The 14,284-nt window shown below is 36.9% G+C and overlaps 2 protein-coding genes across 2 annotated transcripts; both read right to left on the bottom strand.

Moving 5' to 3' along the window:
- Positions 1-2,799: 2,799 nt before the first annotated feature.
- LOC131653062 (uncharacterized) lies at positions 2,800-4,431 on the bottom strand. The gene is made up of 2 exons (XM_058923103.1): positions 4,249-4,431; positions 2,800-3,702 (listed from the first exon to the last, which is right to left on the bottom strand). The coding sequence occupies exons 1-2, from the start codon at positions 4,429-4,431 to the stop codon at positions 2,800-2,802; spliced, it is 1,086 nt and encodes a 361-aa protein (XP_058779086.1).
- Positions 4,432-10,127: 5,696 nt separating this feature from the next.
- On the bottom strand, positions 10,128-12,053 carry LOC131615837 (high mobility group B protein 10-like). The gene is made up of 6 exons (XM_058887005.1): positions 11,866-12,053; positions 11,607-11,682; positions 11,341-11,512; positions 11,099-11,203; positions 10,769-10,974; positions 10,128-10,700 (listed from the first exon to the last, which is right to left on the bottom strand). Exons 1-6 carry the CDS (start codon positions 12,027-12,029, stop codon positions 10,395-10,397), a joined length of 1,029 nt encoding a protein of 342 aa, XP_058742988.1. The 5' UTR covers positions 12,030-12,053; the 3' UTR covers positions 10,128-10,394.
- Positions 12,054-14,284: the final 2,231 nt, after the last annotated feature.

The raw sequence follows: 14,284 nt of genomic DNA, 5'->3' as shown, positions 1-14,284 counted from the left end.
TTTGAGGTGACTTGTTGAAAAATGATACTTGATTACTCTGAGACAGTAGATATGCGCACTTCCCCAGCATTAATGCCACTCTTTTACATTTTTCTTACTTTTTTATTTAATTACGTAAAAATTTTAAATACTAACCAATTCAATAAAATATTGTTTTTAGGCAAAATACTCTTTGGTCCTTTATGTTAACTCCGGGGTTCATTTTGGTCCCTTAACTTCAAAAAGTGTCACATTGGTCCCTTAACTCTTCAAAAGGTGTCATTTTAGTCCTTTTTGTCACATTAGCGACGGAAAAACTCAAAAATTGGTCGCTATTTTCGTCGCTAATATGACAAAAAGGACTAAAATGACACCTTTTGAAGAGTTAAGGGACCAATATGACACTTTTTGAAGTTAAGGGACCAAAATGAACCTCGAGGTTAACATAAGGGACCAAAAAGGATATTTTGCCTTGTTTTTATCTACTATCCCTAAAAATTGACATTTAATTAATGTCACATTAAAATTCTTATTTAAAATCTTATTTATAAATAAATTTTAAAAATATTAGAGAAACTCTAACTACATTCCTAGAGCTGTCAAAATAGACTCCGTCCATCGGACTGGTCCATAAAGCTCGACAATTTAGCGCAAGTCGGGCCGTAAAATATCTTAAAAAAAATACGACCCTATTTTTTTGGGTCAGCCCATCGGGCCTATGTTTTTTATGGGTTGGGTTGGGCCGGTTCAAGCGGACTTCGGGCTGACCCATTAAAAATAGATTTTGGTAAATTTTGGGAAAAAAGATTGAGATAAGATATGATTTCATAAATGTGTTTTCAAGTGATAAAGAAAAGTTAAAGAAGATGAAGATATACTTTCAAGATGATGTGATCAAGGAAATGGTTGTGAGATGGAGAGAAAATTTGATAAGTATTGGTGATAATATTAAGTTATTATGTACTTTTACATGTATGATTTTGTGGTATATATATATATTAAACATCACTTCTATACGTTTATGATGACTCTCTACTTATGTTGTGTTGCATTTATCCATTATATCCTTTTTATAAAATTAAAACTATAATATTGAAATACAGGTCGGGATGATCCATCGGGCCGCACGTGCCTTTGAAAAATGGGCCATACCCATTTTATGTGGCTCATTAAGCAATCAGGTCGGGCTAACTCACTTATATACATTTATGATGACTCTCTACTTATGTTGTGTTGCATTTATCCATTATATCCTTTTTATAAAATTAAAACTATAATATTGATATACAGGTCGGGATGGCCCATCGGGCCGCACGTGCCTTAGAAAAATGGGTCGGACTTATTTTATGTGGCTCATTAAGCAATCAGGTCGGGCCGGGTTAGCTCATTCAAACACATTGGCCCACTGGGCCGAAGCTCATTTAAACACATTGGCCCACCGGGCCGAAGCGGGTTAGGGCGGGCCAACCCATTTGACAACTCTACTTATCCCTAGGTCTCTTAGACATCATGTGTGCTTTCAATAATGTCCATTTGTTTTCATAGATGTACCTTCGAAAGCACATTTTTTTACATTTGCGTGAAAACCTTCCGTAGATGCATATACGGAACACTTTCGTATGCATACATACAAAATAATCCAAACACAGAATAATCAGGAAATCAACATTGCAAGGGGGATAAAAATAACATTCATAGAATAAAATCGACATTACATTGATAATATCAACAACAAATTAAATATTACATCTCAATAGCCCGGTGGACGCTTGCACATCTCTAAGATTTGCTCGACCGTTCTTTGCTTTGTCGCTACGAACTCGAGTGGAATTTTCTCTTAGAAACCGAAATACGTTCGCCACATTGCCAAAACATTCTCTCGTTTCTTGAACTCAATGTTGCTGTAAACGATGTTCTCTCTGTTGTCAAATGAAGGGGAACGATACCCGACCTTCACAATCTTCCGTTTGTCATTGTAAGGTATGCGTTAGTGAATTTCGTCAATGATAACGTCGAGGGAGATGTACTCGTTGAGTTTGAACGTCCGTCCGTTGTTCTAACTTCGGAGTAGGAGACACTTGCGACATACCAATGGACGTTGTACTCAAATTGAGACATTTTTGTGTTTGTGTGAAATACAATATTAGAAACCCCAAATTTATAGAAAACGTAAGTGAATATGGACCACCCAGAACGTAGGTATATCCACAGAAGGAACACAAATATTTTGGTTCTGTGGGTATATCTACGGAAAATACCCATAATTTGCAAATTTTGATCCTTTCGTAGATACATCTACGAAAATTTTCCTGTTAGTTTATTTAGCGTAACAGAATTATAATGTAGTCCAAAATTTAAAAAAAAACATAAACATCAAACTAAACCTTCCATAAGAATTTATAATTGACAAAAAAATGATTATATTGCAATGTTTAAGAATGCGGACATTACACTTTGAAATTACAAAACACATCAAAAGAACTATTATCGGCTAAATCTATTGGTGGTTTCAATTTTAACTTTTCCTTATTCGTTTCCTTCTCGATGTTGTTTAATCTTTCAAATTCTTGCATCCTATCAACAAAAAGATCCGGCCACGTCTCGGCATCTTCAGAATGATGAAGCGCTCATTCCGGCGACGTAGGTGGTATGGGGCATCCCAATTTCAAGTAAGCTTGCACAAAGTGACTCGTTTTTGAAAGCCATCTAATACACATGATGCGATCATTTGGATTTGTAGGCGGTGCAGTGCGGAGCGGGAAAAAGGTTTTCAAAAAACCATAATGCATCAAGTCAATGCACACCCTATCATACGCGCATTTAATTAGTAAGATGTCCCATTTCTTGGAATCTCATCCATTTTGATACCGATGCGTAAGCACCCAACCAAGGAACAAGAGCTTCGTTAATCGCTTCAAATTTAACTTCCTCTCCATATAACCGTGTGTATGATTCTTTATGCGTCTTAAACTCTTTGATAAGTTGATGACGTAAAAACGTATGGCTATCCTCTCCATTACCAAGCAATGCCGAGACGGTACGGTAACCGCAATTAACGTCCCCCGCAACATTGATGATCCGCTCAATATAAGGAAGCATAAAAACCGACATCTCGTTGATGAATGGAATTTTTGGCGGTATAGGCATCTCTTCGGTGACTGGAATTTTCGGCGGAATAGGTGTCGGAGGTGGTTTGCTTATACGAGCTCCCTTGTTTGAACTTGTTTGAGATTTTGGAGATTTTGGAGTCGGTGAGTCGGGAAAAAGTTTATTGACGTGCTCACTATATGAAGGAGCCCGTGTAGTCGAGTTGTCATTTGGTGTAGGCTTCAATTTCTTCGGAGCACCCTTTGTCTTAACCGGTTGAGAAGGCAGTTTCATGTCGATTGTTTTGGGATATCCAATCTTCCGCAATTGTTCTTCGATGTGTAATTTCAGGTTGTCACTGACCTTCGTAAACCTCTCTTTTATCGCTTCCAATTCGGAAGTAATAGAGATATTCGATTTTTCTCCTTCGATGCAACCATCATCATCAAAACTAAGTCTTTTCCAATGAGGGATAACTTCGTCCATTCTTATAGGCTCGCCTAGTTTTACCTTTTTAGCAATAACACAATCACACGGGAGACCATACATTCTAGTAATAATGAAATCACACTTTACGATATCGGAACCGACAGTTTCACCTCGTTTGGCCTCGTGAAAAATATAGTTCAACCCGGCCTGAGACATATTAACGATCAATTAAGAATAAAGAATGTTGTCCCTAAATCGATGTTCCAACACCGTAATGCTCCGACCAAATATGGTTTGTATTTCATTGTGTTGGTTTTTAATCATGAGATTGACGGTGTCCCAATCTCAACACAAGTCACCATTGCTATTAGCCAACCAATTTTTTAAACTAGCATGTGCTGACTCAACTCTCTTTGTGGTTGTATTCCCAAGGTGTCGGACATTATTAGTCCACGCACACACAAACTTCTCCTTCACCTTATCAAGAATGGTGCTTTCAACATATTTCAATAAATTAGGATACTTTTCACAGACTTTCAGAAATTGAATGACGAAATCGGAATATAATTCTTTTGTCGAAGAATTTATAATACGACTCCATGCATCCATTATTTATTCAACAATCACACTAGACTCCACTGATTCTCCACCTTCGGTCTTTACTTGTTTCGTCCCTACCGCGAGTTTAACTTTACTTCTCACATTACATGTTATGTGATATCGACAAAGTAATGAATTAGAAGAAGAAAATACCTTTGTCACTGTATTCATCAATGCGGTATCACGGTCTATAACAATCGTCTTAGGCATCTCGACTTGTTCCTTCAAAAGTGACCGAAACACCTCTATTGCCCACCTAAAATTATCCTTTTTTTCATACTCCAAATAAGATAAACTAATAGCGTATGTCTTCTCGGTGGATGTAACACCCACCATCTCAAATAATGAAAGTCTATACTTGTTGGTATTGTAGTTAGAATCGAGAAGGAGTATTGTCGGGAACGTGCTGAACAACTTTATCGAATATTGATGGGTCCAAAAAATATCTAGGATCGTAACCTCATTGTCGCAGGTTCTGTACCGCGACATGTATTTGTTAGCATCCAAAAATTTCAACAGTCGTTGCATATCACTTCTATCTCCCCTAACCGCCTTATTATTGTGGTATCAGATGTTATAGAGTTGTCTTATATTTGTTATCATCCAACAATTTAAACAGTTGTTGCATCTTGTTGAAGTTGGTATTTGTGTTTGTTAGAGTTTGTTTGAAGTCCCACGTTGCTAAGGTTCCCGGACTGTTAGGTGTATAAATATGTGAGGACAACCTCACCTCTAGAGCTAGCTTTTGGGATTGAGATCCAAGCATATTTAACATGGTATCAGAGCCTGGTTAAGGACTGCAATGTGGGCGTTTGGCCCATGCCCACGCTAGGCGTGAGAGTGGGTGTTGAAGTTGGTATTTGTGAGTTTGTTTGAAGTCCCACATTGCTTAGGTTTTTGGACTGTTGGGTGTATAAATATGTGAGGACAACCTCACCTCTTGAGCTAGCTTTTGGGGTTGAGATCCAAGCATATTTAACATGGTATCAGAGCCGGGTTAAGGACTGCAATGTGGGCATTTGACCCAGGCCTACACGCTAAGCGTGAGGGTGGGTGTTGAAGTTGGTATTTGTGTTTGTTAGAGTTTGTTTGAAGTCCCACATTGCTAAGGTTCCCGGACTGTTGGGTGTATAAATATGTGAGGGAAACCTCACCTCTAGAGCTAGCTTTTGGGATTGAGATCCAAGCATATTTAACATGGTATCAAAGCCGGGTTAAGGACTGCAATGTGGGCGTTTGGCCCATGCCCACGTTAGGCGTGAGGGTGGGTGTTGAAGTTGGTATTTGTGAGTTTGTTTGAAGTCCCACATTGCTTAGGTTCCCGTACTGTTTGGTGTATAAATATGTGAGGACAACCTCACCTTTTGAGCTAGCTTTTGGGGTTGAGATCCAAGCATATTTGACAATCTCACTTCTATCTCCCCTAACCGCCTTATTATTACGGTATCAAATGTTATACACATGCCTTATATTTGATACGTTGTCGAGTTCCTTCTATTTCAACGTGGCAAGTATATTTTTCGATTGGACAAGATTCAAAGACATGTCACTAATACATGTCTTCTCTTCCGGATTGAGTCGGCATACACTAGGATGACCTTGTAATTTTACACACAAGTCATGGTTATTCAAGCCACAAATAACACTAAATTATTGCTAGTTAACATGTAACCACGAATTTTAAATGGACCCTCGCATTTTCTAGTACCCTTGTCATCTCTTTTAAACCTCCTTGGAGGAGGATGGTATTTCCCGCTTCTTTCATACAATATTGTTACGAACGAGTTTCTTCTTGCCGTACCATTATCCGATCTTCCTATTACCGCACCAAAACCAAGGTTAGTTGCATTCCTACGAATCCATGTGAGCATGCTATCACAATCATTAAACTCTTTCTTGTTATTAAAGTCGCCACCGACTGCCTTTACGACTACCTCTTCAACCTCTGGTGAGACATCAACTGAAGCAACTAATTCTCTTGATATGTTATCGGGGTGCATCATACCTATTTGTAAACAATAACACAAATAACACAGAATCACAAGACTGCTGTAAAAAACAGCACAGATACGTTCCGTAGATGCACATTCAAAACATGTTCATCTTCAACACGTTCCATAGATGTACCTACGAAAGCAGCGTTACATTTTTTTGGCAGAAAATTGATGCATAATATGAGCAATGCAATGGACAAAGATGATTATTTACCTGAAATTCAATCTTCTCTTGCCCCCTTTGATTTGTTGCACCAAAAAGTTGGAGTTTTGGAGTGAAAAATGATATTGATGATGTAGGGTTTTTAGGTTATGGAGAGGTGAGTGTTGGAGAAGAAATGTAAAAATGGGGGAGTGATCATGCTGGTTCAAAATATTAGATATGACAACGGGTCGAGTCGGGTGCGAGTTTCACACTACCCAAACCCGCACCCGAAATTGGCACTCGAATCCGAACCCAAACCTGTAACACCCTGGATTTCCGCTTACCCCGCGGGGCTTCCGGCCTACCAAGCATGTCACCAGCTTAATCAATACTCCCCCTAGGTCCGCTTACCGGCTGCCCAGGAAATATTGTTTTTGCCTCCCGCGGGAATCGAACCACGTACCTAGGGGTTAAGTACGTATTCATAGCAATTCCTGCTACCACTTGAGCTAATAGCAATTCAAGTGGTAGCAGGAATTGCTATGAATACATACTTAACCCCTAGGTACGTGGTTCGATTCCTGCGGGAGGCAAAAATAATATTTCCTGGGCAGCCGGTAAGCGGACCTAGGGGGAGTATTGATTAAGCTGGTGACATGCTTGGTAGGCCGGAAGTCCCGCGGGGTAAGCGGAAATCCAGGGTGTTATATTAAAAAGGAGCCTTTTTTATGTAACAGCCCGAACCTTCGGCGTTCCCGGCACTGTCACCTCATGATCTTCTCTACCCCCCTCACTAATAGAGTTTTTGCCTTTCGTGGGAATCGAACCCTGTACCCTGGGGTTCAAGTACATGTTCAATCGATTCCCACTACCACTACTAAGGGATAAACAACAATTAGACGACTCTGGCCGGACCAACCGACCTGCTCTGATACCACTAATGTAACACCCCAAATCTACCCGATAAATTATACAGAAAATCAGAGTATAAATTCCAAACAAGTTCATTTGAGGTATCACATATTCGTCATTTCAAAAACAGTTACGGCTTATTTGCCTTCACATAGATACATAGCCCAGAAATTTAAAACGATAATCAAATCATTAATAAAAATCACTTTGCTTAAATTCAATAATTAACTCGCAGCGGAATCAACAAACTTCATAAATATTCAATTCAAGTCGTAGCATCATTGCACAGTAACTTTAAGTTACAATTTAAACCAAAACCATATAAAAGTTCAGCAAAAGAATTAATAATTAAAACAATCGTTTTACCCCCCCGAGTGCTACGTATCAGAGCAAGACACCAACTCGAATAACAGCAACTAAAGACTTCATAAAATCACTTCAAAACTTCCACCGCTATCTTGAGTACCTGTCTGTTTCCCACGGTAAGGGAAACATCATTCAGAAGGGGTGAGATATCGAAAAATATAAACAAAAGTATGATAATAAATATGTTAGAATTAAATCATACAAAATTATCACTTTACAACTTTCAGACGACAGCTATAACAACAATTTAAAACTGTACAGTTATAATAACAAAATCAACAACATTATAATAATAGTTATAACAACTATTTTTCATCTTCCAGACGGTACCTGTCACAACAAGTCATTAGCATAACAACTTATAATTACAACTTCACATTATCACAATTCACTTCACATCGTCATATTCAACAATAACTCAAGTCACATCACGTCACAATTAAATCACACTCATGCCATATATAATGAGACTCTACAATTGCACATGCATGTGGTACCTAGGGCTTCATCCCCCATCGCCAATTGCTAGTTAACAGAGGCATCAAGGCATAAGCCTTCGTCACTAATTTGCCAATCCAGGCCGTCGCCAAAAATGCATATGTATATGAATGCAACAAACACACACAACAAACAACATCATCGTCACAAAGGCTTAAGCCTATATCGTCGTTATACCAATAAATAGAGGTATACATCGTCACTGAAACATCCTTCAACTTCGCATAAAACAACAACAATTATCACCACAACAACAACTAATTTCATCGAATCAACACGACAGAATCACAACAAATAATCCATGGAAAAATTCATACACCTTAATCCTACATACAATCATCACATTCCTGGTTATATAATTCGAACCCCACCCTTACATTGGTAAATATGGACTCTTTCACCATAGCTCTAAGCTTTTCTCCAAAAGAAATCCTTTCTAACATCAATTGGAGACACACCTAAACACCAGTTCGGGAATCAGGTTATCAGACAAACTTAAAACCCTCAAAATCAAAATCGCTCTGGTCAGAACTTACCTCTATGAGTCAGGAACGTTGTGTCCAAGTACCATAACGATCCAACGGTTGGATTGAGAGATATGTCTGATTTGCCAAGGTGACTCTATGCTGAAACTTGCTGCGAAAATTAAGGCTTCCTCCATAATTTTCTTCTTCTCTCAAGTGCTCCTCCCTTCTTTCTCTTCTCTTTTCTATTTTTCCTTTCTCCCCAAAAGTAAGTTATGAGACTCCAGCTCTAAAACCCTAATTTTCTACTCTTACTATCTCTTTTCTCTTAATGGGCTTAACGCATAATCCATCTATTATGTTTCTACTCCTAACTCCTAAGGCTCAATTAACTATATCTCTCGTACAACTTAATTAACCCAAATAACACAAACACGCATACAATTAAATATTTCAAATAATTATTATATCACATAATAACCAAATAAATAATTATTAAAAATACCAAATAGTATAATTACCAATATAATTAATAAAAATATTAATAAAATCGGGATGTTACAAAACCCAAATGTTGTTCGGGTGGCAAAATAACACCCACGCCCGTTGGGTTCGGGTTTTTTCACCCAAACCCACCACAGCAAAATAAATAAAATACATTTTTTTCTACAATTTCGGGTGCGGGTTTTACATTACCCAAACCCGCACCCAGAACATCGGGTGGCACCCGAACCCGAACCCAAACCCAGTCAACTCGGGTTCGGGTGTGGGTGGACCCCGCGGGTTTGGGTCTGCTTGTCATTCCTACAAAATATATCAGATACTTCTGTAAGTGCATCTACGAAACATATTGACGCTAAGCCATTCGTAGGTGTACCTACGGAATATTTCCTGAACTGAATTAATTTTTCATTTTCCCCAACGTTCACTAGTTTAAAATACTTACCTAAATACACCTACAGAAAAATTCAACTCTTTGCTAAAAAAATGTGTTTCCGAATGTACATCTACAGAAGCAGAGGGCATATTTAAAATTTCGTCATGTGCGTGGGTGTAATGGTGCGTGGGTGTAATGAGATATTCTCAAATATTATTCAATACTATAATATTATCTAATAAATATCACAACTCTCCAAAATTCTAAATAAAAAAAGAATTAAAAGATAAAGAGTGTGGAATTGTAATTTTAATCTAGAAGGTGTTATTTAAGTTATTCCTTATACGAGTGACTAACTAAGTTGGTTAAATTTAAATTATAACGCCTAAGGCTCTTTAAGTCCAGCTCTTTGAGTCCAACCGGCAACCAGTGAATATGTACACAAGAACAGGTGAGTGTGAAATGCAATGCAGACAAATAAATTTTGCTTTCTTTCTTTTTCTTTTATGTGCGTGTATAGATCTAACAAGTGGTATCTAGATTCTCAAGCTTTTGGATTTTTAAGTGTTCAAACTTTTGCATCCATTCTACTAGTAAACATAACAAGTTTTTTTTGGATATTAGGCTGATTCTACAAATTTTGCTACACTTGCTTTATTACTGATGCATCTCCTCTGCTCTATTTTTTTTTGTCTAATTAAGTTACTTTTTCTTATTAGTATTATTTTCTAGAATAACATAACAGGTTCATCTCACAATATGTTTTTCAGTTACAGTCATAAAGGTTAACCAAGCCAACAAAGTTTAGCATTACAAGACAAGCCTCCATAAGTTATATATAAGGTTTATATATACATACTTCACTAGTGCAAACATTGATGTCTATTCATCAAACTTGGTTGCTGCTGTTTCAAAACTATAAATACACAGCAGCTTAGCTTGGTTTGAGTCACAAAAAGGGAAAACTACTTGATGCACAGCCACAGGCAATAGCTTAGCATTGCCTCAAAAACCAAAAAAGACTTGCCCAGTAACTAGTACAGTTATTTGGGTTCTCCGATTGCTAACCCGGTTAGCAAATCTACGGAACGATAAGCATCCAGATCAAATGGGAAGAAGGGATCTTTGGATGTTTTTTCTGTCATTTTATAAGCCAAATCCACTGCTGCATTGTTGACAAGAGGGTTATTTGCTTGAGGTTGCAAAGTTACACAGTAGTAGTCACCACAACACAGATTAGCCTTCTTTTCATCCTTGTTAAGATCTAGAGTGCTCTTCTGTTTATTATTTTCAGTCATCATTGCTTCCTTCTTTTGTTCCTTCATCTTCTTGCTTTCCTCCACATATGGCTACATGAAAAAGTATTTAGAACTTAGAAGTGGAAAATTCCTAGCAAAAACAATTTCATCTATTGTACCTGTTTATCAATGTCTGACAACTTATTCCATTCTTCCACCGCCACGCGCAGGATATGCTTGCCATCTATGTCCTGACCAGAAGCTTTTAATCGCGCACATTCCTGCTTGAGGAAAATTTGATATCCACTTCGTCCCGTTGGACAACCTCGCTTTTTCTTCTTTTCTTTGTCCTTTGATGGTGTCTGTAGTTGCACTTCAGGTATTGCTGCATAAGTAACAAACATGTGTTGGAAGCTTAGTAAATTCAGTTACCAAATACAAACACTTGAGTGTGATCATTTTTATTCAATCAATGAAATAAGTTTTCCTCTCATTAACATTGTTATAACCTGTCACATTGATAGGGCAGTCCTTGGATATCTCTGCCGCTGTCGGATAATCTCCATCATCCACTAATTGGGATAAACTTGATGTTGATCCCTGCTTCCTTTTAGCTGAACCTTACAAAAATTGACAGTGTTGATAAAATAAAGTAGTATTCAAGGTTAAACTACACATATTCAAGTTAGTACCAAAATGCAACAAAAATATCATACAATGACACAACCACAAATGAGTGTGTTAGATTAACCTTTGGTGCTGCCAGATGCAGTTTGAGACGCAGGAAACCTGTAGAAGTAAAGTTTCTCAAATTTGTATAGAAGCTTTCCATAGAGCTTTTGAACTTGAGTACATAGCCTTGCATTGTTTCCTTCCAGTTTCAGTGCTGAAACAATTTCACCCCATTTCTTTTCCTTACGAACCTGGAAACATAAAGAGACAAATTTTCATATAATATATACACATGCGTTACTGAGAAATTAACATATGGTTAGATAGATAAAACCAGACAAGTACCTGGTGATAACCTCCTCTTTTGGTGACTTCCATGTAAAACAGGTACAAGTCTAAGCAAGTTTTTCGGACATTCAAACTGGGAAATAGAATCAAAACATTTCATTTAAAAAAAATACTAAACTTTGAATGCATGCAATTTTTGAGCAACCAAGCCCAACAATAACAAATACCGAAAATAACCCTCCACAAACACATGCAAATGAAGATAAAAAAAAAGGGTAAAACAGAAAATGAGAAGCAGAATAAAGAAATGAGTTACATGAGATTGTATCCAGAAGAGTCCAACAAGTCAGTGAGTTTGACGTAGAAGGTCTCTAAGTCATTTGGAGAAGAGTACTGTTTCACATCAACATTGGTGAGTTGGATATCTGTTTCTGGTTGTGATGAGACCATCGTCTTCACCTCTTCCTTGTCTTCTTCCATGTTTGAGCTATAGGAACCAACTAAACTCACTTGCTATGTATATGGACTTGTTGAAAAGGAGAGGTTTATGTTAAGTATATGGAGTTTGTTACAATGGAAAATCGACACTTGATTTCTTTCTTGTATGACAGCTATGCTCACTTCCCCTACATACGTGCCACTCGTCTGTTTTCTCTTCTTTTATTTTTATTTACCAAGTAACTTAATTAACCCCTTCTAAACTAAAATTACACTTCAACTCTCTCTATCTTAAACTCTTGATTCTCTTTTGATTATTGAGATTTTTGTAAAATTGTATTATATATTAGATAATATTATAGTTTTGAATCATATATATATATATATATATATATATATATATATATATATATATATATATATATATATATATATATATATATATATATATATATATATATATATATATTTTTAAACCAAAATTATGAAAAATATGGAGTTTTTTTTTAACAAACATAGGAAAACCTATTAGGTTTTCATAAAAGAGATAGAAGAGGGAAGAAGAAGAAAATTAGAATTAGTTATAACTGTTTTACTATTCATTTGGACAATAAGGGTTCAAAGATTACAAGTGAATAACAATAAATGGGAAAAAGGGATCAAGAACTACTCTATTTATAGACTACTAAGCTAATTTAAGTTACAAGTGAACTTAAACAATTGGGATAAATAAACATACCCAATTCGATATAGTAACAAACATATAATTTCGACTACTATATATTTGAGCGTACTTTGACTACAGCATGCATGACTTCTCCATTAACATGTGATCAGACTTCAACAACAACCTTCTGAAGTTTCATTTTCCAAAACATATCTAAAAATATATTTTCTAGAATTCATACCACCTGCATAATTAGAGTCGATAAATCCTTCAATTTCTACTTTGCTATCATCACCACAGGCTCCACCATAAATCAGGACTTTGCTCGGAGACTCGTTTATGTACCTTAGAATCCACTTCAATGCTTGTCAGTGCGCCTTTCCAAGATTTTCCTTATACATGCTTACAAGGCTCACTACATATGTTATATCTGGCCTCGTACAAACCATGACATACATCAAAGAACCTATTATACTAGCATATGGAATTATATTCATATAGGCTCTTTAGACTTCAGTAATAGGACTTTGAGTCGTACTCAACTTAAATCGAGGATTTTTCGGTGTTACAACAGGACTTAAGTTCGACATACCAAATTTGTCGAGTGTCTTCTTCAGGTATGTCTCTTGGGATAAGCATAATCTCGACTGCTTTCTTCCTAGATCCTTCAAGTTAAACTCCTTATTGAGTTCAACCTTCACCTTTATTACATTCTCAAAACGGTTGCTTGTTATGAGTATATCATCCACATAAAGCAACAAAATAACAAGTGGATTTCCAGGTCGAAATCTTAAGTAAACATAGTGGTCGAATTGGCTCCTAGTGAAACCTATATGTGTCATGAACTTGTCGAATCTCATGTTCCATTGACGATGAGATTATTTCATGCAATATAACAAACTATTCATCTTGCACACTAATCTTCCTTTCCCTTTTTCTGCATACCCTTTAGGTTGCCTCATACGATTCCTTGTCTTGTATCTCTTTAATATTACTCATATGATTCCTTTCTTAACCTTAAAAATCCACTTACAACTGACTAACGTGGCTCCTGGAGGTTTCTTGATCAACTCCCAGGTGTTATTATCAAGAAGAGGGTTCATCTCATTATCCATGGCTTTCAACCATTCAGTCTTATTTTGATTTCTCACAACTTCCTTAAACTTTATAATTTTTCATCAAGGACCTTACTTGTCGAGATTAAGGCAAAGGTTATGTGATATGCATAACCAAGTCTCTGAGGTGGCTTAATGAATCTTCTCAATCGTCTCTTGCAAACAGGTAGTCGTCAACAGTTTTCTCAGTTTCTTCATTAGCAACTTGGGCTTCTTAATTCAGCATCACTATGCTCCACCTCAATATAAATCTCTTTATACTCCAACTCTTATTCATAGATTTATGCATTTCGACCAACATCATTAGTTTTCTTGAACGACATTTCTGCTTCATTGAAAACTTCACCATATTAGAACAAGATTGGTTCTGCAATACGTCTCTGAGTTATGATGATAACAATGTGTATATTGGTATGAACAATTTTGTTATACTAATGTTTGTTTTGTTAAGTACTTAACAAACAGGTTATGATTCTGATGAAAAGGTGTGGCCAAAACATCAGAAGCCACCAGTT

Source organism: Vicia villosa, linkage group LG1 (genome assembly GCF_029867415.1).
Source record: "Vicia villosa cultivar HV-30 ecotype Madison, WI linkage group LG1, Vvil1.0, whole genome shotgun sequence".
Lineage (NCBI taxonomy): Eukaryota > Viridiplantae > Streptophyta > Magnoliopsida > Fabales > Fabaceae > Vicia > Vicia villosa.
The sequence above is the reverse complement of the archived record's forward strand: the minus strand, read 5'-3'. Positions and strand labels throughout refer to the sequence as shown.